The sequence below is a fragment of the Lepus europaeus genome, chromosome 21, assembly GCF_033115175.1.
Source record: "Lepus europaeus isolate LE1 chromosome 21, mLepTim1.pri, whole genome shotgun sequence".
Taxonomy (NCBI): Eukaryota; Metazoa; Chordata; class Mammalia; order Lagomorpha; family Leporidae; genus Lepus; species Lepus europaeus.
Genome location: NC_084847.1, coordinates 54,462,397 through 54,486,891, shown reverse-complemented (window position 1 = coordinate 54,486,891; position 24,495 = coordinate 54,462,397). Strand labels below are relative to the sequence as shown.

Genomic DNA, 24,495 nt, shown 5'->3' with positions numbered 1-24,495 from the left:
TTGGACTCGCCAATTTGACTTGTAAGAATTTATCTCACAGCTGTACTTGCACATGTCTAAAATGACATATATACAACGGTAGCTATGCAGTGGCACATTCCTTGTTCTGGAAAAAAGAACGGTGATAACCTCAGTGTCCACCACACCACGTATTCGAATAATGCTATACTATTTAGGAAGAGGATGAGACCGCTCTGCATGGACAAGCAACCAGCTCCACGGCTCAGTAAAATCCGAAAGGTTTTTATTAAGATATAAAGGTTTTTTTAATTAAGGTTTTTATTAAGCTATAAAGGCGTCTGTTTCCCTGCGCCCCTAAATACTGAATCTTGTCCATTTTCCAAGTGTCTTGTGAAGGAAAGGCTTCGAAATCAAAACCCTAAGGCACCACAGCAACACGGGGCGGGCGGGGCGAGGCGCCCTCGCCGCGGCTTCGCCCTGAGTTTCCTGTCAGGAGGCCAGCGGACTCCATCCGCCCACACCTGCCGCCCGGCTCGGCGCCCGAGGACACGCCTCCTGGCCTTGCCGCATTCCGATAGGCCCGCGCCCCCGAGGCGGCCAGGAGAGCCGCGCCCCTATTGGCTAGCCGGCGTGGCCCCGCAAGGCTTTCTGGGAGTCGTAGTCTCGGGAGTCGCGGGCTGAGGCGACTCGCGGGTCTGACGCTGGGGAGTTGGGCCCCGCGCGCTGAGGTAAAGAAGGTGTGTTTGGAGAAGGGGCGGGAGGAGCGGCGAGGATTCGGGCGGAAAAGCCCTGAGGCGTCCCGAAGTGCAGATAAGCGAGGGCTGCGGGCTAGCGGAGAGGCCGGGACCGACTTCGAATTGGGGCGCAGAGCCTTGGGGGTGAGGGGCGGTGCGCGGCCCGCGGCCAATCAGACCCCGGCAACTGTTGCCCGACCCCCTGAGGCCCCGCCCTCCGTCCCCACTCCGCGGACGGGAGAGGAGCCTGGGCCGTTTCGATGGCTGTGGTGTGGCCTGGGGAGGCGGTGACCCCGGGTTCGTCCCCGGCGGACTCTGGGGACGGCCCGGTCGCCGCGGGCGGCCTGTCGGCCCTCGGCCCATCTCCCCGCCGATTGGCTCTCCCCTCCTCGGGGGCGGGGCCCGGGCGGCGCCTCCCGCCTGTCGCGCGGCGCGGACCTCCGGGATTCCTAGAGAGGACTCGGAAGTGCTCTCGGGGGTGGGCTTGATGGCTACAGCTAGGACTGGCTTACTTCCGGCGAGTTAGCATCGGGCAGTGTCGGCGTCGGTTTCCTCTCGGTTTGTAAGGAAGACCTCGTTTCAGCCTCTGCTGCGGGGCGCTGGCAGTCCAGGAGCGCTCCCGGGGCCTGGGGCCTTGGGGCAGGGGGTGGGGCTTTGTGTCCGGACGGGGGTCCTGTCTAACCTTGACCGGGCCCGCCTGCGTGTCTCTCTCGGGGTCAAAGGCGATTCCGAGGGATTCAGGTCTAAATCTGACCCCCAAAGCCCCTACTTCTCCTCGGTACGAATAAGGGCTGCGTCCCATCGGTCACGCGTCTGTGGCTCGAGGGACAGGACCGGTTCTGACCAGTTTGATGTTTCCCGCCCCTGTTCTGACTGAAGTCTGAGAGAAGGAACCGCTGCACTGGACTCGTTAGCTTGTCTGGCCCCACTGTCTGTGAAATGACAAGTTTTCCACCTCTCAAGCTGTGATGTCAGGTTATCATGGTTCTCCATCACATTTTTTTTTACTACTGGTAATCGTTGTATGCGTGGATCGAGGGCTGCTTTGCAAACCACTGTTAGGTACATTACTTTGTGGAGCAGACCTTGTCACCATCTGTGTTTGCTAAATAATGGTTCCCGCTGTATCAGTAGGTTGTACGGTTCTGAAAGCGTCTTTCAGAAGATCGTGAGAAGCAGAAGAGAAGTTGGGTCAGAGTAGGGCAGCCAGCCCTGGGTTGGAATGATAATGACGGAACCCCGGCAAGTCACAGACTTAGACTCCCCGGCGGAGCCTCCGCAGGAGCAGGAAGACCTCCTGATAGTGAAAGTGGAGGAAGAAGACTGCACCTGGATGCAGGAGTACCACCCGCCAGCCTTCGAGACTGTCTACCAGCGCTTCCGGCACTTCCAGTACCATGAGGCCTCGGGACCCCGCGAGGCGCTCAGCCAGCTCCGCGTGCTCTGCTGTGAGTGGCTGCGGCCCGAGCTGCACACCAAGGAGCAGATCCTGGAGCTGCTGGTGCTGGAGCAGTTCCTGACCATCCTGCCGGAAGAGTTCCAGGCCTGGGTGCGAGAACATCACCCTGAGAGCGGAGAAGAGGCCGTGGCCGTGGTTGAAAGTATACAGAGGGAGCTTGAGGAACGTAGGCAACAGGTGAGTGCAAGAGGAGGCCCGTGAGCAGCGAGGAAGGAGAAGAGTTAGGGAGCTGCTAAGCAGGGGTGAGAGTCAGCCGGCCAGTGCTTCATTTATATTCTTTTGTTCCCCTGGGATTAGGTACACTGAGGAGATTTCCTGCCACTCCAGCAAAAAAGAAGCAAAATCCAGTGTGTTAACCTGTAGAAGACAATCTGCGATTTTATTTATTTTAAACATTGCTTTATTTATTTCTTGAATGACATGATACAAATTCAAAAAGATACATAAGGTTGTAATGAAAAGTAAGTCTTCTTCCCATTCCTGATTTCCCAACTGCCTCGTTCTTCTCTCCAGAGACAACCGCTGTTACCTGATACTTGTATATCTTACAGATATACTGTGTTCTTTCTGTATAAGCATATATTTATAAGCCATGTGCACTTTTGCCACTAGCTTTTTTATTACAGTGTAGCTTGATTTGTTCCATGTCAGGACAAATATGAGGGGGCTTCAACAGTTCATGGAAAAATGGGATTAAAAGTGTGTTTTCCACATTTTGAAGCAACTGTCTGACTGTTTAAACTTTATTACAGTCCATTGTGTGGACAAACCATAATTTATTTACCTACCATTGAAAGAATTTGAGTTCCATTTAAATTGTTCTTTCTTTCTTTCTTTCTTTCTTTCTTTCTTTCTTTCTTTCTTTCTTTCTTTCTTTCTTTCTTTTTTGACAGGCAGAGTGGACAGTGTGAGAGAGAGAGAGAGAGACAGAGAGAAAGGTCTTCCTTTTTTTTTTGCCATTGGTTCACTCTCCAATGGCCGCCACGGCTGGTGCGCTGCGGCCAGCGCATCGCGCTGATCCGAAGCCAGGAGCCAGGTGCTTCTGGTCTCCCTTGCGGGTGCAGGGCCCAAGCACTTGGGCCATCCTCCACTGCCTTCCCTGGGCCATAGCAGAGAGCTGGCCTGGAAGAGGGGCAACCGGGACTAGAACCCAGTGTGCAGGCGCCGCAAGGCGGAGGATTAGCCTATTGAGCCACAGCGCCGGCTGTTCTTTTATTTTTAAAGATTAATTTATTTGAAAAGCAGAGTCACAGACAGAGATCTCCCATCCACTGGTTCACTCCCCAAATGGCCATAATGGCTGGGGCTGTGCAGGCCAAAGCCAGGAACTCACAGCTTCTTCTGAGTCTTCCACATGGGTACAGGGGCCCAAGCACTTGGCCCATCTTCCACTGCTTTCCCAGGTGCATTAGCAGGGAGCTGGATCAGAAGCAGAGCAGCCAGATCTTGAACTGGTGCCCATATGGGATGCCAGCGTCGTAGGCAGTGTCTTTACCTGCTGTGCCACAATGCTAGCCCCCTTTTATTTTTAAAGATTTATTTATTTATTTGAAAGGCAGAATTACGGAGAGACAGAGATCTTCCATCTGCTGGTTCACTCCACAGATGGCTGCAATGTCTGGGGCTAGGCCAGGCTGAAGCCTGGAGCCCAGAATTCCATCTTCTTCCACACGGCAGGGGCCCAAGCACTTGGGCTGTCATCCACTGGCTTCTCAGGCACATTATCAGGGAGCTGGATGGGAAGTGGAGCAACTTGGACTTGAATCAGCACTCAAATGCCAACGCGGCATGCAGAGGATTAGCCTGCTGTGCCACATCACTGGCCCCTAAGTTGCTCTTTTAGATTGTTTCTAAAGTTTTACTAACAAACTTTAATGCAGTGGATATCCCTTATATTTACCACTAAGTGTAGAATGAATGCTTAGAAGTGAAATTACTGGCTTAGGTTCATTTGTAATTTTGATATCTGTTGACATATTTCCCACCCACCCCCTATTCTCACAACAATGTATGAGAAAATTTTCCCCACAGTTAAAGACAGTATTACCAATTTTTTTGACTATTGTTAATGTGATAATTGCAGTATTCCATTTCTGGGTAATTTTGATATGCATTTCTTTTGTGGCTTTGACTAAGTACATATTTTTAAGGGTGTACACCTTTTTTGTGAATTATCTGTTTCTGTTCCTTGCCTGTAAGAAACAGTAAGCATTGTGTCTGTCATGTGAGTTGCAGATGTTATTTTTCTAGTTTTTCTTTGTTGTAGGAATTTTTATTTTTTCAGGTTGTGAATTTTTTATTTAAAGATCTATTTTATTTTGAAAGGCAGAGTTACAGAGAGGCAGAGGCAGAAGCAGAAAGAGAGAGAGGGAGAGAGAAGTCTTCCATCTGCTGGTTTCATTCCCCAAATGGCTGCAACTCCTGGAGCTGGGGCAATCCAAAGCCAGGAGCCAGGAGCTTCTTCCGGTCTCCCATGTGGGTGCAGGAGCCCAAGGACTTGGGCCATTTTCTGCTTTCCCAGGCCGTGGCAGAGAGCTGGGTTGGAAGTGGATCAGGCGGGACTCGAACAGGTGCCCATATGGAATGCCAGTGCTGTAGGCAGCGGCTTTACTTGCTATGCCACAGTGCTGGCCTGGTTTTTAAATTTTTATGCAACAAGTTTAACTATGGTTTCTGGGTTTCATCACGTAGTTAGGTCTTTACAATAATATGAAAAATTTTTCTCACAGTTTCTTCACTTTTTTTTTTTTTTTTTTTTTGGTACTTTTAAATGATTGCTGCAACTGGAATTTATTTTGGTGTAGAGTCTTTGTTTTGTTGTTTTTTCCCCTAGATGTCTATGCAGTTGTCCCAGCAACTTTTGTAGTAACCCATTTGTTTCCCCTCTCTGACTAAAAGGCCAGTTTTATCACTTATCAACAATATGCATGTTTTTGAGTCTATTTCCAGTTTTTTAATTCTGTTTTGTTCATCTTACTATCTTTTTATGTATAGTATTTTCATTATTAGAGCCCTGTAGAATGTTTTGTTGTCTGGCCATCTTTACCGTCTCTGAAATTTGTTTTTTTGGCATTACACCGTTATGAAATTTAGATTTGCTTATTTAGTTTCCACCACCCCAAAAATCTTGTTGGTATTATTGTTGGTATTGCATTAAGTCATATATTAGTTTGGGATGATTGATATCTTTATGTTGTTGTGTTTTCTTGTCCTTTGTTATATTCAGTTACAACTTGATACTTCTGTCTTCCTCTTACTGATAGGCTCATGTCCTCCTAAATTTCCTTACTATCTTTTTATAGCAAAGAAGCAAAATCTTGAGTTTAAGGGCCAGTGCTGGGGTGCAGCCAGTTAATCTGTCACTTGTGCCAGCATCCTGCATCAGGATGACAGTTAGAGACTTGGCTGCTCTGCTTCTTTTTTTTTTTTTTAGGGTAATTGTAGTCATATAGTTTCCAGCCAAATATTTATATCTATTTGTTGTTCTGTTATTTCTCTGAAATGGTTGTTTCTTACAGTAATTTGATTTCATAGCATCCCTATCTCTTAATTTTTTCTGTTTATTCTTGTAACTATCACCTATGTATATCTTTTTTTTAAAGATTTATTTATTGGCCGGTGCTGCGGCTCACTAATCCTCCTCCTGCGGTGCCAGCACCCTGATTTCTAGTCCTGGTTGGGGTGCCAGATTTTGTCCTGGTTGCTCCTCTTCCAGTCCAGCTCTCTGCTGTGGCCAGGGAAGGCAGTGGAGGATGGCCCAAGCGCCAGGAGGAAGCACCTGGCTCCTGCTTCGAATCGGCGCAGCACGCTGGCCGCAGCTTGCCGGCTGTAGTGGCCATTTGAGGGGTGAACCAACAGAAAAGGAAGACCTTTCCAGAGAGCTGGATTGGAATTGGAGCAGCCAGGCCTTGAACTGGCACCCATATGGGATGCCAGCGCTTCAGGCCAGGGCATTAAGCTCCTCTGCCACAGCACCAGCCCCTTCTCCTTTTTTTTTTTTAAAAAAAAAAAAAGATTTATTTTTTTATTTGAAAGTCAGAGTTACACAGGAGAGAGGTAGAGGGAGAGAGAAAGAGATCTTCCATCCGTTGGTTCACTTCCTAAAAGAGAACAACATCCAGAGGTGGGCCAATCCGAAACCAGGAACCAGGAGCTTCTTCTGGGTCTCCCACATGGGTGCAAGGGCCCAAGGACTTGGACCATCTTCTGCTTTCCCAGGCCATAGCAGAGAGCTGGATTGGAAGTAGAATGGCCAGGACTCAAACTGGTGCCCATATGGGATGCTGGCACTATAGGCGGCAGCTTTACCTGCTATGCCACAGCGCAGGCCCCTGCTCTGCTTCTGATCCAGTTTCCTGTTAATGCATCTCAGGGCAGTGGAAGATGGCCCAAACACTTAGGCTCCTGCCACCCATGTGGGAGACCTGGATGGAGTCTTGGCCTCTGGTTTCGTCCTGGCCTAGCTCTGGCTCTTGTGGCCATTTGGAGAGTGAACAGCAGATGGAAGGTCTCCCTTTGTCTCTCTCTTGCTCTGCCTTTCATCCAAAATATGGATTTACAAAGTTTGAAGCTAGTTAGAATTTCCCTCATTCATGAGAGTTGTTGTTAAGTGTGAGGTGCTAGTCTCAGCATTCTTATTTTTAAAAAATATTTATTTATTTATTGAAAGAGTTAGAGGCATAGAGAGAGAGAGAGAAGTCTTCCATCCGCTGGTTCACTCCCCAAATGACCACAACATCCAGAGGTGAGCCAATCCAAAGCCAAGAACTTCTTCTGGGTCTCCCATGTGGGTGCAGGGGCCCAAGAACTTGGGCCATCTTCTATTGCTTTCCCAGGCCATAGCAGAAAGCTGGATGGAAAGTGGAGCAGCTGGAATTGGAACTAGTGCCTATATGTGATGCTGGCACGGCAGGCGGCGGCTTTACCCGCTATACCACAGCATGGTCCCTACTCTCATCATTCTTACCCTGTTCATAAGGGACACCTCATATTCCAGAACTTCCTCAGGCTCTTAGGCTGGTTCATCTCTGTCTGTGTTGTAGGGAGCAGCTCAGGTAGCAGACCTATGGCTGTCCTGAAATATTGTCTTCCACATGGGAATATTTGCATCTCTCACTCACTCAGTACATGAAGTAAGGTTCAAGGTGATATCCAGTTATTCCTTTTTTAACCTAATTTGGTACACTAATGACCAAAGTTTTTCATGCTGTTTTACAGAAACAAATAGATAAAAGCATTGGTTAAAACTGAAAGGATTTTTAAATAGGGAATTTACAGCAGTTATTATACGTTTACCTCTCTCATTGTGATATGTAAGTGAAAGAGAGACCTTCTTTGGAAGAAACACAGAGAAAAACCATTTCCTGGTGGCAATTAGGGATCTGAAGCTCATAGCGGGGATCTTCCCTTAGGCCTCAAGCTCACTTTTTGGCCTTTTCCTCCACCTGCCTTCTGGTTTCCCCAGTGTTATCTCTCAAGTTTACCTCCAAACAGTTTTTGCCTCTGGCAAATGCTTTCTCTGACTTCATGCTCACTCCTGTGTCCTCAGTGGACCTCCATGGTTGCTTTCCTTCTTTGGTGGTCAGGTGCCCTTTTAAATACTTGAGATCTTCTTGACTCTTGTTCTGAACACATCCATAAGGATGCACAAACTTCCAGACATAGTTTTTTTTTTTTTTTTTTTTTTTTTTTTAAGTTTATTTATTTATTTGAAAGGTTAACAGAGAGAGAGAGAGAGAGATCTTCCATTCACTGGTTCACTCCCCAGGGGCTGCAACAGCCAGGGCTAGGCCAGGCCAAAGCCAGGAATCAGGAGCTTCATCCAGGTCTTCCACATGGTTGGCAGAGGCCCAAACACTTGGAGCCATCTTCTGCTGCTTTTCCCAGGCCATTAGCAGGGACTTGCATCGGAAGTAGAGCAGCCAGTGCCCATATGGGATGCCGGCATTGCAGGTGGTGGCTTCACTCACTGCACTACAGTGCTAACCCCTAGAATGGGTTTACCACAGTGTTTTGCAGCTGCCTCTTAATCTAAATTCTGCACTACATTTTATAGGTACTCAGAGGGTTCAAGTGCTTCGCACCTCAAGGAAGGTAGGGGAGGAGGATATCTTAGTGTGGGATCTTAATATCTTCCAGTATCTGATACCAAGCCAGTGCCTTCCAGAATAGGCAGGTTCTAAAGTGTGGTTATGGCAGAATGATTTTGTGTGCCGTAGAATTGAGCCAAAGCCAAGAACAGGAGGCAGAGGGCTATAGCATGATGGATGTGAACTAGTTTTTTTTTTTTTTTTTTAAGATTTATTTATTTATTTGAAAGGCAGAGTTACAGAGAGGCAGAGGCAGAGAGAGAGAGAGAGAGAGAGAGAAAGTCTTCATCCACTGGTTCACTCCCCAACTGGCTGCAACAGCTGGAGCTGCGCTGATCCAAAGCCAGGAGCCAGGAGCTTCTTCTGGGTCTCCCGTATGGGTGGAGGGGCCCAAGGATTTGAGCCATTTTCTGCTGCTTTCCCAGGTCATAGAGCTGGATTGCAAGTGGAGCAGCAGGGACTAGAACCGGCACCCATATGGGATGCCGGCACTGCAGGCAGCAGCTCTACCCGCTGTGCCACAGTGCCACCCCCATAGCTTAAGTTTTAATGTTGATCTATCCAAATGTGACTTCTTGAGTCCTGTAATGACCTTTCCAACCTCTTTTCTCACCTCTCCCTTCACTGAACTTGATCTACACTGATGTTCTTATGATTCCTTGATTGTACCAAACACCCTCTTTCTGCCTGAGTGTCGCTGATGTTCTCTCTGCCTGAGTTGCTTCTGCCTCCTTTATTCCTGGTGGCGTTCTTTTCCTTTAGGTGTTTCCTTAAGTGACGCTCCCTCAGGAAAGTGAGTCAGTCTTACCTGTTCTGTCTTGTGGCACTATATTCTCCCTTGTAACATGTAGCATAGTTTGTGATTAGCATTTATTTGTGTGTTGGTGTGTTTCACAAAAGTCTTCTCCAACGAGAAGTGAGCCATGTTTATTAAACCACTGCATAATAAGTGCCTGACTCATTATAGATGTACATTAAATAATTGGGCTAAGGAATGAATGAAAGTCTAATGTGCCTACTGGATTATTTTACCTTCTCTGTAAACTGTGCTGATTGGCTGTTTTTGTGATTGTCAGATTGTTGCATGTCCTGAAGTGCCTTCTCAGAAGATGGTGCCGCCTGGAGCAGTGCAGGAGTCCTTCAGTCACCAGCTCCGGTCTGTGAATAGCCAGCCTGAGCAAGAGCCACAGACGCCACATCTTCTGGAGGAAAATGGTGAGGCTTAGCAATTCAGTAGAACAGATGTGGCTAGAGTATGGGTGCCCTGGCCACAGAGGCAGGGGGCATTGAGAGAGACTGGAGGCTGGGCAGCTTCTCGCAACCAGGAGGGCTGGAGGGCTGGGGACCTGGAGAGGAGTAGCTGGGGTTAACAGAGAGGTCAGCTCCCTTGTTGGCTGTGACAGTACCATTCTGTCATTCAGAAGCTGTCACAAATGATGACAGCCTTAGGTATAGTACTCTTAGAGTTCTACAGATGTCTTCTACAAAAGTGTCACAGTTGTCTCACAACAATTTATCCTCTACTTCTTATAGTTGTCTTAAGGCTTATGTAAAAGGTTCTCCAGTGCCTAATTGCATTTATTTCTGGCTGCTCAGTCATTCACTTTGAAATCTTATTTGATGCTGTTTTCATGGTGACTTTTAGAGCATATGTTCCTTCTTTTCCCCTCCTCCTTTCCTTCCCCATCTTTTGATTTTATTAATCTGCATTGGATACATTAAGAAAGGGAAGTGAACAGCTGAGAATCATTTATTAGGATATATGTCCACAAATCCATATTCTCTAATCAGAAACCCTTGTTGTCAGATATATTTTAGAATTCAGAATTTTACAGATTTAGTAAGGTAATAATATTTGTATATCATATATTATACTAGCAGGATTTGAGTTGACACCCATAATCACAAACATTATTATTTCTACAGTGAAATGTGTCTGTATTTATTTACAATAACTTGTTTATAGGTTTTGCTGGCAAATTAGTTCAATGCCTGACTTGGTATTCAAAGTTTTGGAGTTTCAGAATGTAGATGAGACTCCATTTTCTCTCTTTGGCCTCAGACTTTCTTTTAGGCTTCATCAAATCGTCAAGTGTTGGCCTTGACAAGCCCACTGCCTTAGTCTCTCCTACTTTCCTTTCTCTGTGGTGAAATAGCATCAGCAGCAGCACCATCAACAGCTGTTATTTCTATGGTGTGTTCTTTGTGTGGGAATTCTTGTAGGCATTTTACCCATAACCTTTGGTGTACTGGGAAAGATAGTCCTTACTGTTGACCATCTGGGGCCAATGGGCCTTTCTTTTTTCTTTTCTTTTTTTGTCTTTGAGTTTACTTTATAAGTAATTTATAGAAGATTCAAAGAATAGTGAAGAACAACTTTTTTAGAAATTTTCTCAAGAATGAAACCTTTGTATCAGGTACACTTTGATCAATCGTCATAAAAGATGAAAAGATACTGTCACTCAGTGCTGTCCTTTTAGCAAAATGGGGTGGTCCAGGATCTTTTTTTGGGAAAAGGGCATAAGGAAATCCCTTCCTGTTGAATGGCTCACTGGATGAGAATGCCACATTTCCTTTTTGAAATTAGAAAATGATTCTTGAGGAAATTTATCTGGGATGCTATTATTATCTGAAGACTCAGTCTGAGATTTCCCTTATACTTCCAGCTTCATCATTATCATTAGAGCGTGCTGCTATCTTTCTGTGGCATCTTCTGAACTGCTTCCTCTGCAAATCATACTCACTCTGCTGATACGGGTGGCAAGTAAAAAAAATTATGAATTCTTAATTGTGTTGAGTAATGCTAAACACAGATATCAAAAATCTTATTTTCTACCTTCTTGAAAAATAATACAGTACTTTGGGCAGCACATGTAGCACTTTGAGAATTAGTAAATAATGATTTATTTCACTATCCCATGATCCCAAATATGAGGGGTCTTTAAAAGGTTCATGGAAAATGTATATTATGAAAAAACTATTCATGGCTTTCAAAAATTTTTGTGCCAAAATTTACCTTTAAGTCCACTTTTCCGTGAATTTTTTCAAGTTCTCTCCTATTTCCTCTACTCTCCCATTCTATTTTATTTTATCATGGTATTGTTGAAAATAGTGAATGAATAATGATGAGTAATAATGAGGTAATTCTTAAGATGATGAAGTAACAAAATGTTTCAAGGTATAGAAAAAATAAGATTGCACAGATCTCAAACTATCTTAGATTTGTAAAAGTATCTGATGGGCCCATATAAAATTATAAGATAAAATGAGTTATATTCTACTTATAATTTTTTTGTTTGCCTTTTAGAAGATCTCAAAAGAATAACTGTTGTTTAATACTAATCTTAAAAATAAAAAAAAAAAAACTCAAAAGTGAAGCTCAAAAACTAAAATTGTGTCAGGTAAAACATGTTGGTATATCCACAGGTAATCCTTATAGTAACTTGATGGAATAGATATTATTGCCATTCTCATGTTAGAAATTAAGAAGCTGAAAAATAGAGGCAAAGAAATTAAGCTGAGTCCTACAGTAGTTTAGTAATTTGTCCAAAGTCAGAAAACAGAGCAGTTTGAATCTATCGTATTCTGCTTCTACCCTATTCTGATCTGTCTCACCTTTGCTTTTTATTTGCGAGGGGAGGGTGACAGGGGAGATGTGGACTTCTTTATCTTTTTTTTTTTTTTTTTTTTTAGGATTTACTTATTTATTTGAAAGGCAGAGTCATAGAGAGGCAGAGGCAAAGAGAAAGAGGAAGAGGTCTTCTATCTGTTGGTTCACTCCCCAAATGGCTGCAGTGGCTGGAGCTGCGCTGATCCAAAGCCAGGAGCCAGGAGCTTCTTCTGGGCCTCCCATGTGAGTGCAGGGGCCCAAGGATTTGAGCCATCCTCTACTGTTTTCCCAGGCCATTGCAGAGATGCTGAATCAGAAGTGGAGCAGCCGGGACTAGAACCAGCACCCATATAGGATGCCGGCACTGCAGGTGGTGGTTTTACCTGCTATGCCACAGCGTCAGCCCCTTGCCTTTGCTTTACTACCAGGTTCTCTCAAGCAGCTTAAACCATTCATGTTCCTTTCACTTTGTGAATCTCATCAGATCAGGTTCTTCTTTTCTTCTTTTCCAGGTGCTTGTTGTCTTCTTTGCCCTGTAAACTAGACTTTAGTCAGTTTCTTTATTTCTACAAAATTACTGTTCATTCAGACACAGATTATTCATCGCCTTCTTCAGGTCCTGTTCTGACTCTTTGGCCATTCCTGGTTTCAGATCCTTCTCTGTTTTTGGCTTCCGTCTCTAACCATAATCCCCTCCTTTTTGTGTCATTGCTTATTATTTCCTAGTCACAGGAAATAAGCAGGCAGATCTCCAGGGCTGAGGAAACCATAACAAAGCCTAAATTTTCCAGTTAAAGGTTAATGTCTTGTAGGTGTGTCCAAGTCAGGGCACACTTAGACAGTGAGATCCAGATGTGTCGCGAGTCAGACAAGTCAGCAGCAGAGGTGACAGTGGAGGCCCAGATGACCTCCAGCTTCTAGAGATGAGACCGTCCAGATGTTACCATGCTCTGGAAAGCAGCCCATTCCCACTTCCCTTCCCCACTGCCCACATCACTTTCAGTGGAAAGGCTTTTCTGTTGCTCCAACTCTCACCCCCTCCCTGTAGATGCCCCTGCTTCTGTGTTCCTGTGGGAACTTGGGTAACCTTCCCTCATAGTTCTCACAAGTCTACCCTCCCCATTAGACAGTGTCAGCTTTGATATTGGCAGAGCTGGGTGTATCCTTGGAAGGGGGATGGCCTCAAAAGGATCAGCATTCCAAAGGAAGAGGTCCAATTTTCAGGGGGAGCAGGAATATGAGGGTAAGTGTGGTAGGGAGCAAAATGTAGAACTTGAGAGCTGAGCAGGAGTTTGGCGTTGATCCAGCAGGAGCCACTGCAGGTTCATGAGCAACAGAGCACCTGAGGGCAATGAGAGCTGGACAGAGATAGTCTCACTTATGCCTCTTTTTCTCCTCCCTCAGCCCTTCCTGTTCTCCAAGTTCCTTCCCTTCCCCTGAAGGACAGCCAGGAGCTGACAACCTCACTTCTCTCAGCTGGGTCCCAGGTGAGCTGGTGCCCCTTTGCCCTCTGTGAGGACCCACCCATAACTTTGCTCTGGCAGGTGGCTGCTTTGATCCTAAATCTTCCAGGAGTTCTGTTTTCTTCACCAGCACCAAGCCTATCTGGGGTTGGTACCTTCCTTCTCTTTTGTCTTTTTCCTTTCTGCCAGTACTTCCCTGCTCTCTTTGAGGCATAGCTCCTCTCCCTGTTTCTTTCCTTAATGCTCCCAGTTCTTCTTACTCCAAATTTGAACATAAGGATTGGGATTTTAGTGGAGCTCTCCTGTTTCAGAAGTTGATGAAAATTGAAGATGTGGCTGTGTCCTTCTTGGAGGAATGGGGACATCTGGACCAGTCCCAGAAGTCCCTATATAGGGATGGCAGGAAGGAGAATTATGGGAATATTGCTTCCATGGGTAAGAAGTATGGATTAGGACATCTCAACTTTGTTGTCTTGTAATGAACATTCCTAGCACATCCTATAAAAGCATATATTTTAATTGCTATGACTGCTAATTTTTTTTCCAGTGAAAGAGTAAATCAACTTTTTTTCTTATTCAGCTTTTTCCTTTCTTAATAAGGGTATTATTGAAGACTGGTGGGCTTGGCATAGTTTTTGCAATCCAGCAAATGCTATTTATTACTTTAAAATAATAGAGGGCTTAAACCTAACTGATTTGGATCTTAAATTTTTAATAGGTAATTATTTTATTCCTTGATAAATTGGATAATTCTCACTAGAATTCTGATTTATGAAAACATCTCAGAATTTGCTGAATCTTTATTATAGTAGTTATTACATTATCTCATTATTTTTTCCCTTTCTTTATATTTATTTATTTATTTATTTGAAAGTCAGAGTTACACAGAGAGAAGGAGAGGTAGGAGAGAGAGATATCGTCCCTCCCCTAGCTCACTCCCCAGTTGGCTGCAGTGGCTGGAGCTGCGCCGATCTGAAGCCAGGAGCCAGGAGCCAGGAGCCAGGAGCCTCTTAGGGGTCTCCCATATGGGTGCAGGGCCCAAGGACTTGGGTCATCCTCTACTGCTTTCCCAGGCCACAGCAGAGAGCTGGATCAGAAGTGAAGCAGTCAGGATCTGAACCGGCACTCATATGGGATGCCAGCACTGCAGATGGTGGCCCCACCTGCTACAACTTAACCTGCTACACCACAGTGCTGGCCCCAATGCGTTGTATTATAAATGTTATATTTAATGCAACTTTTTTCATTCTCTTCTTTTTAAATTAGTTTTAATTCCTCACTTATCTCATTTAAGTCTATTAGTATTGCTTCATCTATTTCAATTACTTTTCAGGAACTTAATGGGTTTTAGAGTTTGAGGTTGTTTGCACAGTTCTTTTCTATAACATTCCCCAAGTAAGTTTAAGGCTACATTTGATTATTCTCACGCCTATTGATTTCTAATAACATTGTAGAAGGTCAGAAGTTTTAAAAAAGATCCAACAGATTTGGAAATGAGATTTTAAAAAATAAAGGAATCTTAAAGACAGTGGTTTCAATGGAGTGGCTGGGGTTCTGGGGAAACATGAGAGCTTTTTTGAAGACTGAAAAGGAGAAGACTTTAAGACAGCTTTTGCAGGGGCCGGTGCTGTGGTATAGTAGGTTAAATCACTGCCTGCAGTGCCGACATCCCATACGGGCGCTGGTTCAAGACCCAGCTGCTCCACTTCCGATCCTGTTCTCTGCTGTGGCCTGGGAAAGCAGTGGAAGATGCCCCAAGTCCTTGGGCTCCTGCACCTGGTTCAGATCTGCACAGCTCTGGCCATTGTGGCCAGTTGGGGAGTGAGCCAGCAGATGGAAGACTTCTCTCTCTCTGCCTCTCCTTCTCTCTCTGTGTAGCTCTTTCAAATAAATGGATAAATTTTTAAAACAAACAAACAAACAAAAACCCAGTTATTGCAGAGGAACTTTCAAAAACTTTGTCCAGGAGAAGAGAGTGTTCAGATCACTGTACATAGTTGAAAGAATGAATTGTTTTTGAATAGGTTTTATTTTTTTTTTATTTTTATTTTTTTTTAAGATTTACTTTATTTATTTGAAAGAGTTACCAGGAGAGGTAGAGACAGAGAGAGAGATCTTCCATCCACTGTTTTATTCCCCAAATGGCTGCACAGTCAGAGTTGGGCCGATTCAAATCCAGGAGCCAGGAGCTTTTTCCAGGTCTCTAACATGGGTGCAAGGGCCCAAGGACTTGGGCCATCCTCCGCTGCTTTCCCAGGCACATTACCAAGGAGCTGGATCTGAAGTGGAGCAGCTGGGACTTGAATTGGTGCCCATATGGCATGCCGGCACTGTAGGCCAGAGCTTTAACCCACTGCACCACAGTGCCAGCCCCTGAATTACTTTTGTATGTAAAATAATTTTTTATGTATTTATTTTTATGTATTAGATAGAATTATTTCCCCAAATGTCCTTAACAGCCAAAGCTGAGCTGACCTAAAGCCAGGAGCTAGGAACTCAATCCAGGTCTCCCGCATGGGCAGCAGGCACCCAACTATTTGAGCCATCACCTTCTGCCTCTCAAGGTATTCATTAGCAGGAAGCTGGTTTCAGAAGTGGAGTCAGGACGCAAACCTAAGTACTTCACCATGGGATCTGGGCATCCCAAGCTATAACTTACTGCTCTGTCAAATACCCACCTTTTTTATGTTCTTTTTTTTAATGGGAGAAGTTTTAAGCATATTTAAATGCTACTGGGAAAGAACTAGCAGGGTTAAATACGGAGACAAGGAAGAACAGATAACTGATGTAGGAAAGGCACTGTGAGGTACAGGGTCTAGGAAGGAGGAAGGGTATAACATTCCCTATTTTTGGTTAACTACTGAAGATTTGTCTCTGTAAACCATATTCAACTTCAGTGTTCTGAGTAAAATGTCTGCTGCTGATGCAGTGTTTGATGGAACTGATTGCAGTCATTCAAGCATCTACATTTATCAGTGACTATTGATTATTAACCTATCTTTTGAAATCAGTAGTTTCTTCTTCAGATTGGAATGAATTCCCCCTACCCCGGCTCATTATACAACTCTTTAATCTTTTGGGGATTAGTAAAACTGCAAATGTCACCTTTCTCCTCCAAGCTGTAAATTCACAGGAAGAGGAATGTGACATCTGGGTTAGCTAAATAACCCAATATCAAATTTTATTAAGAGTATTTTATTGAGTACTGCATGGGTATTGACAAGCATATACTATATGTAAGTACCATATCAAGATGATATTCTTTTCTTGAAATAAAATGACTGTTCTCTTGTCTCATTTTTTGGAACCATTCCTGTCAGCTCCTCCTCCCCTAATCTCTGTCAGTTTTGCTTGAAGAGTCTTTATCACCTTTGTGTCTTGGTATTTTTCACAGTCATGCATTCCAACACTTTGGCCTCACTTAATTATCCTGAACCCTCCATCATTTCTTCTACTACAGGAAATAGCTAAATGTCCCTTTTCCCTTGTGTGATTTCAGATTGTGAGTCCGGGGACAATACGGAGCTCACGGTAAAGCAGACTGCTGAGGACACCACATCGCATTGGATGGCACCGGGAAGCACCGAGAGGAACGCTCCTCAGAGTCAAGGGTTTGCAGAAGTCAGCGACCTTAAGGGCATGGTCCAGAGGTGGCAGGTGAACTCCGCTGTGGGGAAATCAAGGCAGAATTCTTCTCAGAAAAGAGATCTTAGCACTGGCAAGGACCTTAACCGTAAGCAGAACACAAATGGTGAGAGAGGTCACAGATGTCTCGACTGTGGCAAATTTTTTCTTCAAGCCTCAAACTTCATTCAGCATCGGCGAATCCACACTGGAGAAAAACCATTTACATGTGGTGAATGTGGGAAAAGCTATAATCAGCGTGTGCACCTCACTCAGCACCAGCGAGTCCACACTGGTGAGAAACCCTATAAATGTCAGGTGTGCGGAAAAGCATTCCGGGTGAGCTCTCATCTCGTGCAGCATCATAGCGTCCACAGTGGAGAGCGACCCTATGGGTGTAATGAATGTGGGAAGAACTTTGGTCGGCATTCACACCTGATCGAACACCTGAAACGCCACTTCAAGGAGAAATCCCAGAGATGTATGTGTGAAGAGTTTGTATTTGGGGAATAAAGGGAGGCAAAAATGTCTGATGTACTCAGTACAATAGGATGGACAGATTGTGACACTGGAAACAGTAAGAAGGGTCAGAGGTGCAAATGTATTTTATTCTTATTTATATTTAAATTAATTGTCAAATCAGTAGACAGAATCCTGTGCCCATTTGTTTACTTTCCCAAGAGGCATCTACTTTCAGCTCTTAACCTATCCTGGTAATTCCATATTTTAAAGAAATATGCTATTGGTTGGCCCATGCTTTTTAGACATTATCTGTGAACTTTATATTGTAGCATATGAGACTTTAGCCCTCCTACATGCTTCCTTCTGTTGTCCCCCTTTTCCTGATTTGATTATATTATTGATATATATATATATATTTTTTTTTTTTAGACAGGCAGAGTTAGTGAGAGAGAGAGACAGAAAGGTCTTCCTTTTTCCATTGGTTCACCCCCAAAATGGCCGCTACGGCCGGTGCACTGTGCCAACCCGAAGCCAGGAGCCAGGTGTTTCTCCTGGTCTCCCATGCGGGTACAGGGCCCAAGCACTTGGGCCATCCTCCACTGCCTTCCCAGGCCACAGCAGAGAGCTGGACTGGAAGAGGAGCAACCGGGACAGAATCCGGCGCCCCATCCGAGACTAGGACCCAGGGTGCCGGTGCCTTAGGCGGAGGATTAGCCGAGTGAGCCGCGGTGCTGGCCTATTTTTTTTTTAATTTTTTTTTTTTTTTTTTTTGACAGGCAGAGTGGACAGTGAGAGAGAGACAGAGAGAAAGGTCTTCCTTTTTTTTTTTGCCATTGGTTCACCCTCCAATGGCCACCGCGGTTGGTGCGCTGCAGCCAGCGCACCGCACTGATCTGATGGCAGGAGCCAGGTGCTTATCCTGGTCTCCCATGGGGTGCAGGGCCCAAGGACTTGGGCCATCCTCCACTGCACTCCCTGGCCACAGCAGAGAGCTGGACTGGAAGAGGGGCAACCGGGACAGGATCGGTGCCCCGACTGGGACTAGAACCCGGTGTGCCAGCGCCGCAAGGCGGAGGATTAGCCTAGTGAGCCGCGGCGCCAGCTGACTTTAAAATTTTAACAGTAGTACAGGGAGTTTGTAGGAAAGAAATCACCTACAATCCCACCGTCATAATAGAATTGTTACTGTTTAGTGTGTTTCCTTGTATTTTTTAAAAAATTTATTTATTTACTTGAAAGGCAGAGTTATAGACAAAGGGAGAGACAGAGAAGTCTTCCATCTGCTGGTTCACATCTCAAGTGGCCACAACAACTGGAGCTAGGCTGATCCGGAGCCAGGAGCCAGGAGCTTCTGGGTCTCCCACATGGGTGCAGGGGCCCAAGTACTTGAGGCATCCTTTACTGCTTTCCCAAGCCACAGCAGGGAGCTGGATCGGATGTGGAGCAGCCAGGACTTGAACTGGTGCCCACATAGGATGCAAGTGCCACAGGTGTATGCCTAACCTACTATACCACAGTGCTATCCCCTCCTTGTATTATTTTTTCATGAGCCATATTTACATAGTTGTCCTCAGAGGGTAAAATTAAGTATAGACATTCACACTTTCCAGTGTTGCTTAGCCCTCTTGTTGGTTATCTGTGATAACCTGTTTTTGTGTGGTGACATCATAATTCACTTAGCTGTATTTCAGCTGTGGAACTCTGAATTTTTTTTCTTTTGTCCTGATAAATGTGTGGTGACTATGAATATTTCTATATTTAGGACTATTTCCTTATAATAGATTCCCAGAATAGGGATTAGTAGATGAAAGAATAAAAATATTTTTATGGCTCTTTATACATATTACCAAAGTGCTAAGAACAGTTGCATCACATATGAGAGTACTGGTATTTACTAAATGTTTGCCAGGGTTCTTACTTTTTTTTAATAAGTGGAGTACTTAGAAGAGGATTCTTTGTTTTCATGAATTAGGTTATGAATAAGGTTAATTTTCCTATTTTACTTTTTAAAAAAATCTTTTCAAGTGACATTAATCTTAAATATGGATGCAGTCGGCTGGCGCCGTGGCTTAACAGGCTAATCCTTGAGACCTGCACCCGCATGGGAGACCGGGAGAAGCGCCTGGCTCCTGGCTTCGGATCAGCACGATGTGCCTGCCGCAGCGGCCATTGGAGGGTGAACCAACGGCAAAAAGGAAGACCTTTCTCTCTGTCTCTCTCTCACTATCCACTCTGCCTGTCAAAAAAAAATAAAATAAAATAAAAAAATGGATGCAGTCACCATAAACTCTGCTCTAAACTAAATGGGTCTTTTTTTTTTTTTTTTTTTTTTTTTTTGGGACAGGCGCTTTTCCTGGTCTCCCATGGGGTGCAGAGCCCAAGAACCTGGGCCATCCTCCACTGCACTCCCTGGCCACAGCAGAGAGCTGGCCTGGAAGAGGGGCAACCGGGACAGGATCTGGTGCCCCAACCGGGACTAGAACCCGGTGTGCTGGCGCTGCAAGGGGGAGGATTAGCCTGTTGAGCCACAGCGCCAACCTAAATGGGTCTTTAAGACAGCTCAAGGACTGGGCAAAGTGTCTTCCTTGTCTCCATCATTGGCAGAGAAGTTTGTGTCTTGAACTTGCTGGATTGAACTGAGCCATCTCGTCAGACAGTTTAGTCCTCTTCTACTTGGTGACTGCCTAATTTGAGAAATCTGATAGTGCTCTGGACTTTAAAAGCAGTTGCTTTAGAATAAGTTTTCTTTTTTTTTTAAAGATTTATTTATTTATTTGAAAGAGTTACACAGAGGAGAGGCAGAGAGAGAGAGAGAGGTCTTCCATCCGCTGGTTCACTCCCCAATTGGCCACAATGGCTGGAGCTGTGCCTATCTGAAGCCAGGAGCCAGGATCTTCTTCCTGATCTGCCACGTAGGTGCAGGGGCCCAAGGTCTTGGGCCATCTTCTACTGGTTTCCTAGGTCATAGCAGAGAGCTGGATCAGAGGTGGGGCAGCTGGGTCTTGAACTGGCGCCCTCGTGGAGGTGTTGGTCTCCTGCAGGTAGCTGAGCATTTCCAAAGGGGAAGCCTGAGTGCTCTTAGAGGGAAACTAAGCCAGAATTTGGTTTAGGATGAAGAGGGCAGCATCTCCCTTCTTGACAGTATTTTTGGCTGACTCATTTCCTGGCTCCTGATCAGATAATCTCCTAACTATATATAATATATATATATGTATATGTATATATATATCCTATATGTATATATATATATCCTATATATATATATCCCCTTCATAATCCTTTATTTCCCATTCTTCCTTCAATCTGCTGGTTTATTCTCCAAATGGCCACAATGGCTGGAGCTGGGCAGATCTGAAGCCAGGAGTTTCTTCCAGGACTCCCACGCCCGTGTGGGGGCCCAAGGACTTGGGGCATCTTATCCTGCTTTCTCAGGCCATAGCAGAGAGCTGAATTAGAAGTGAAGTAGCCAGGACTCAAGCCGGCACTCAGATGCTGGCACTCAGATGCCGGCGCCACAGGCAGAGAATTAACCTACAGTGCTCATTGGTGTCAGATACATAACATGCATTCCCTTCTGTTACTCCTAATTATTTCATAATTTCATCTGATTATTCTCTTTTTACTGACAGTTTTTCTATCAACTGATAACATTTGAATTTGCTCTTTATTTCTTTCAGGCAGTGACAAAAGAAAGAATACAAAGTTGAATGTCAAGAACATTTCAGAATTTTCAGAAGCAGACATGGAACTATCAGGAAAAATCCAAAGAAATGTTTCTCAAGTTCAAGATTTTGCAGACGACTATGACCACCAAGGCCTGGTGGATAGAAAACCAGGAATTCCCATGAAAGACATACTAGGACAGCCCTCTTCAAAGAGGGTGAATTACAGTGAAGTCAGGTATGTCCACAAAAAATCCTCCACAGGAGAGAGACCACACAAATGTAATACATGTGGAAAGAGTTTTATTCAGAGTGCACATCTTATTCAACATCAACGAATCCACACTGGAGAGAAACCATTTAGGTGTGATGAATGTGGGAAAAGCTACAATCAACGTGTACACCTCACTCAGCATCAGCGAGTCCACACTGGTGAAAAACCCTACACCTGTCATCTGTGTGGGAAAGCCTTTAGAGTGAGATCCCATCTTGTTCAGCATCAGAGTGTGCACAGTGGAGAGAGACCCTTTAAGTGTAATGAATGTGGGAAAGGCTTTGGGAGGCGTTCACACCTGGCTGGACATCTGCGACTTCACTCTAGAGAGAAATCTCACCAGTGCCAGGAATGTGGAGAGATCTTTTTTCAGTACGTTAGCCTGATTGAACATCAGGTGCTTCACATGGGTCAGAAAAGTGAAAAAAATGGCATTTGTGAGGAAGCATACAGTTGGAACTTGACTGTGATTGAGGATAAGAAGATTGAGTTGCAAGAGCAGCCCTACAAGTGTGATATATGTGGAAAAACCTTTGGGTACAGTTCAGACCTTATTCAGCATTATAGAACTCATACTGCAGAGAAAACCCATAAATGTGATATATGTAGAGAAAATGTTGGCCAGTGTTCCCACAAAAAACAACATCCAAAAATCTGTCCCAGCACGAAGTCCCATCAGTGTGACGAATGTGGAAGAGGCTTCACTCTGAAGTCGCATCTTAGTCAACATCAGAGAATCCATACTGGTGAGAAACCCTATCAATGTAAAGAATGTGGAATGAGTTTTAGTTGGAGTTGTAGCCTGTTTAAACATCTGAGAAGCCATGAGCGGACAGATTCCATAAACACCCTAAGTGTGTAAGTATTTCTACTGCACAACCGCTGTTAGTTTTAGAGAAGCCTTCCTAAAGAGAAACCTTACTCCTACAATGAGTACAACAACTTCAGGTATTTGAAGTTTGCCATGAAACCTACAGATATGTTGAGATCCTTCAGGCAGAATTCAACCTTTGGGAACATTGGAGAATTCACAATAAATAGATATGTTTGCTTTCCCCACTGAGAAATGTTTGGTTTAGCATCTTCATGCTTGGGAATCTAGACAAAGAGAACCTATGGCTATGGTGGATGAAGGAGAACCTTCAGGTGACACACCTTCATTTGAAACTCAGAAAACTGATTCTGGGAAAAACCTCATGGATGCAGTAGAAATAAGCTTTATTTGTAGTTTTCTGCCTTGACAGCCTATCTATTCAGGGAAGAGTACAGTGAAAAAAGAACTCCAGCATGACACCCATTTTGGTACCTCAGCAATGAACCTTTTTTAGAAATAATTATCCCAGCCACTAAAATACTCCAGTCACTGTTCCCATCTTGAATATTAAAACCCTTTGAAAAGAAACTGACAGGTCATCTATTTTGGCAAAATTGGGTGCAGAGGCTAGATGGTATGGTGTATGTTTCTACTGCGATATTCAATCTGCAACTTTTTGAAACGTACGTTGTTTTGTTTTGATTCTAGTAGCATTAAGGCTAGCCAGTAGGAAGAGGAGTTAAACTAGTAAAATCAGGAGAAACTGTGCTGCTTAGTCACATCTTAAGATGAAGGAACCAGGGGCCTTAGGGGAATAGACTAGAAGGGAAAAACTGGGGTGGTCTGTATTTTATGACTCAAAATAATGGCAGCTAAATCTATACAATAAGTTGGATTGAGTTAAAGGTCAAGTAATATGTGAGCTGATTCCCAGGTGCCCTGAAGATAGACCTCCCTTAGAGTGACAGTGTTCAGAATGAGTTTCAATTCACAACTAGAACTCAAAGTGAATAGTAACAGGGAGCAGGCATGATGTGACCCAGTTAGCCCTGCCTTGTGGGAAGGTGTGGGTAGTGATTTTGGGGAGCAAAAAAGATGACATGGATAAGATCATTAGCTTGAGCCTGTTAGCTAGGGAGGGTGAAAGTGCTTGAGTGTGCTGAAGCCCTGCCTCTGCCGAGTTGCCTGACATACAGTAAGTGCCCACTAAATATTTATGTCACTGTGGTAACCTATCCAGACCCCTTTACCAAGCTGACACACCCATTCTCTAGCTGCTCTGAGTTTGGGTGGTAAGTGCTCTGTTCTCTCATTTCTCCAGAGACTCTAGGGGAACTGTCCTTGGACAATGGAGGCTGCTTTCCAAAGGAGTTATCAACCCTCCACACCCTCAGGCAATGACTGATAGGGGTACAAAAGGATGGTTCACTTGCTTGGGGTGGGTGGGGAGTCTATGGTGTAATTATGTTCCAGAACCCTCTCTTGGGATCAAGCCAAAGCTAGGCTTTATCTCAGCCTTTGTCCATTCTCAGCTCTTTAACGTCTCTACCGTGTTTCATTCTTTTCCTCAATTTTTTTTTTTTTTTTTTTTTCTGAAGAGGACACCCTCAAATCATGTGGCTCAGAATCCCTGTGTCAGGCTCTGCTCCAGAGAACCTGATCTAGGACATTTGTTAGAATGAGTACTAGGAAGCTGACTGCTAGAAAGTTGTGATGTCACATGGAGTATTGATAGTCCTGGCATGTGGCACCTGTTTAACCACTGAAACATTCACTTATTTATTTATTTGACAGACAGAGTTAGACAGTGAGAGAGAGAGAGACAGAAAGGTCTACCTTCTGTTGGTTCACCCCCCAAATGGCCACTATGACCAGAACTACGCCAATCCGAAGCCAGGAGCCAGGTGCCTCCTCCTGGTTTCCAAGTGGGTGCAGGGGCCCAAGCACTTGGGCCATCCTCCACTGCCTTCCCAGGTCACAGCAGAGAGCTGGACTGGAAGAGGAGCAACCAGGACTAGAACCCAACGCCCATATGGGATGTTGGCGCCGCAGGCGGAGGATTAACCAAGTGAGCCACAGTGCTGGCCCCAAAACATTCACTTATGAACTGAGATGGTGTGTGGTGAGAAAGGTAGTAATGACTTACAAAGATTTGGACAAACAGGAAAATAACAAGGATTATGAGATTCAGAGGCTCTTGCTAAAAGCCACTTATTTTAAAAAGTGGCTGTACAAAAAAAAATTAATGCAAAGTGTTAGAGGGCCTTCTTGGTAGCATGTAAAGGGGCCCTCAACTACACACCAACCACAGAACTGAAGTTCAGCTCTAAGACTAAACAGAAT

At 44.7% G+C, this 24,495-nt stretch overlaps 1 protein-coding gene across 8 annotated transcripts; it reads left to right on the top strand.

Annotated features, from left to right (window-relative positions):
• Window positions 1-624: 624 nt before the first annotated feature.
• ZKSCAN5 (zinc finger with KRAB and SCAN domains 5) lies at window positions 625-23,601 on the top strand. Of its 8 annotated transcripts, none has more exons than XM_062180815.1 (7): window positions 625-698; window positions 1,830-2,331; window positions 9,320-9,458; window positions 11,937-12,096; window positions 13,258-13,340; window positions 16,816-17,421; window positions 21,080-23,601. In XM_062180815.1, exons 2-7 carry the CDS (start codon window positions 1,918-1,920, stop codon window positions 22,198-22,200), a joined length of 2,523 nt encoding a protein of 840 aa, XP_062036799.1. In that variant the 5' UTR covers window positions 625-698; window positions 1,830-1,917; the 3' UTR covers window positions 22,201-23,601. The 8 variants fall into 8 exon arrangements, with proteins under 8 accessions (XP_062036799.1, XP_062036800.1, XP_062036801.1 ...); XM_062180816.1 differs by having other exon boundaries at window positions 646-689; XM_062180817.1 differs by having other exon boundaries at window positions 656-689; window positions 1,827-2,331.
• The last annotated feature ends 894 nt before the right edge of the window (window positions 23,602-24,495 follow it).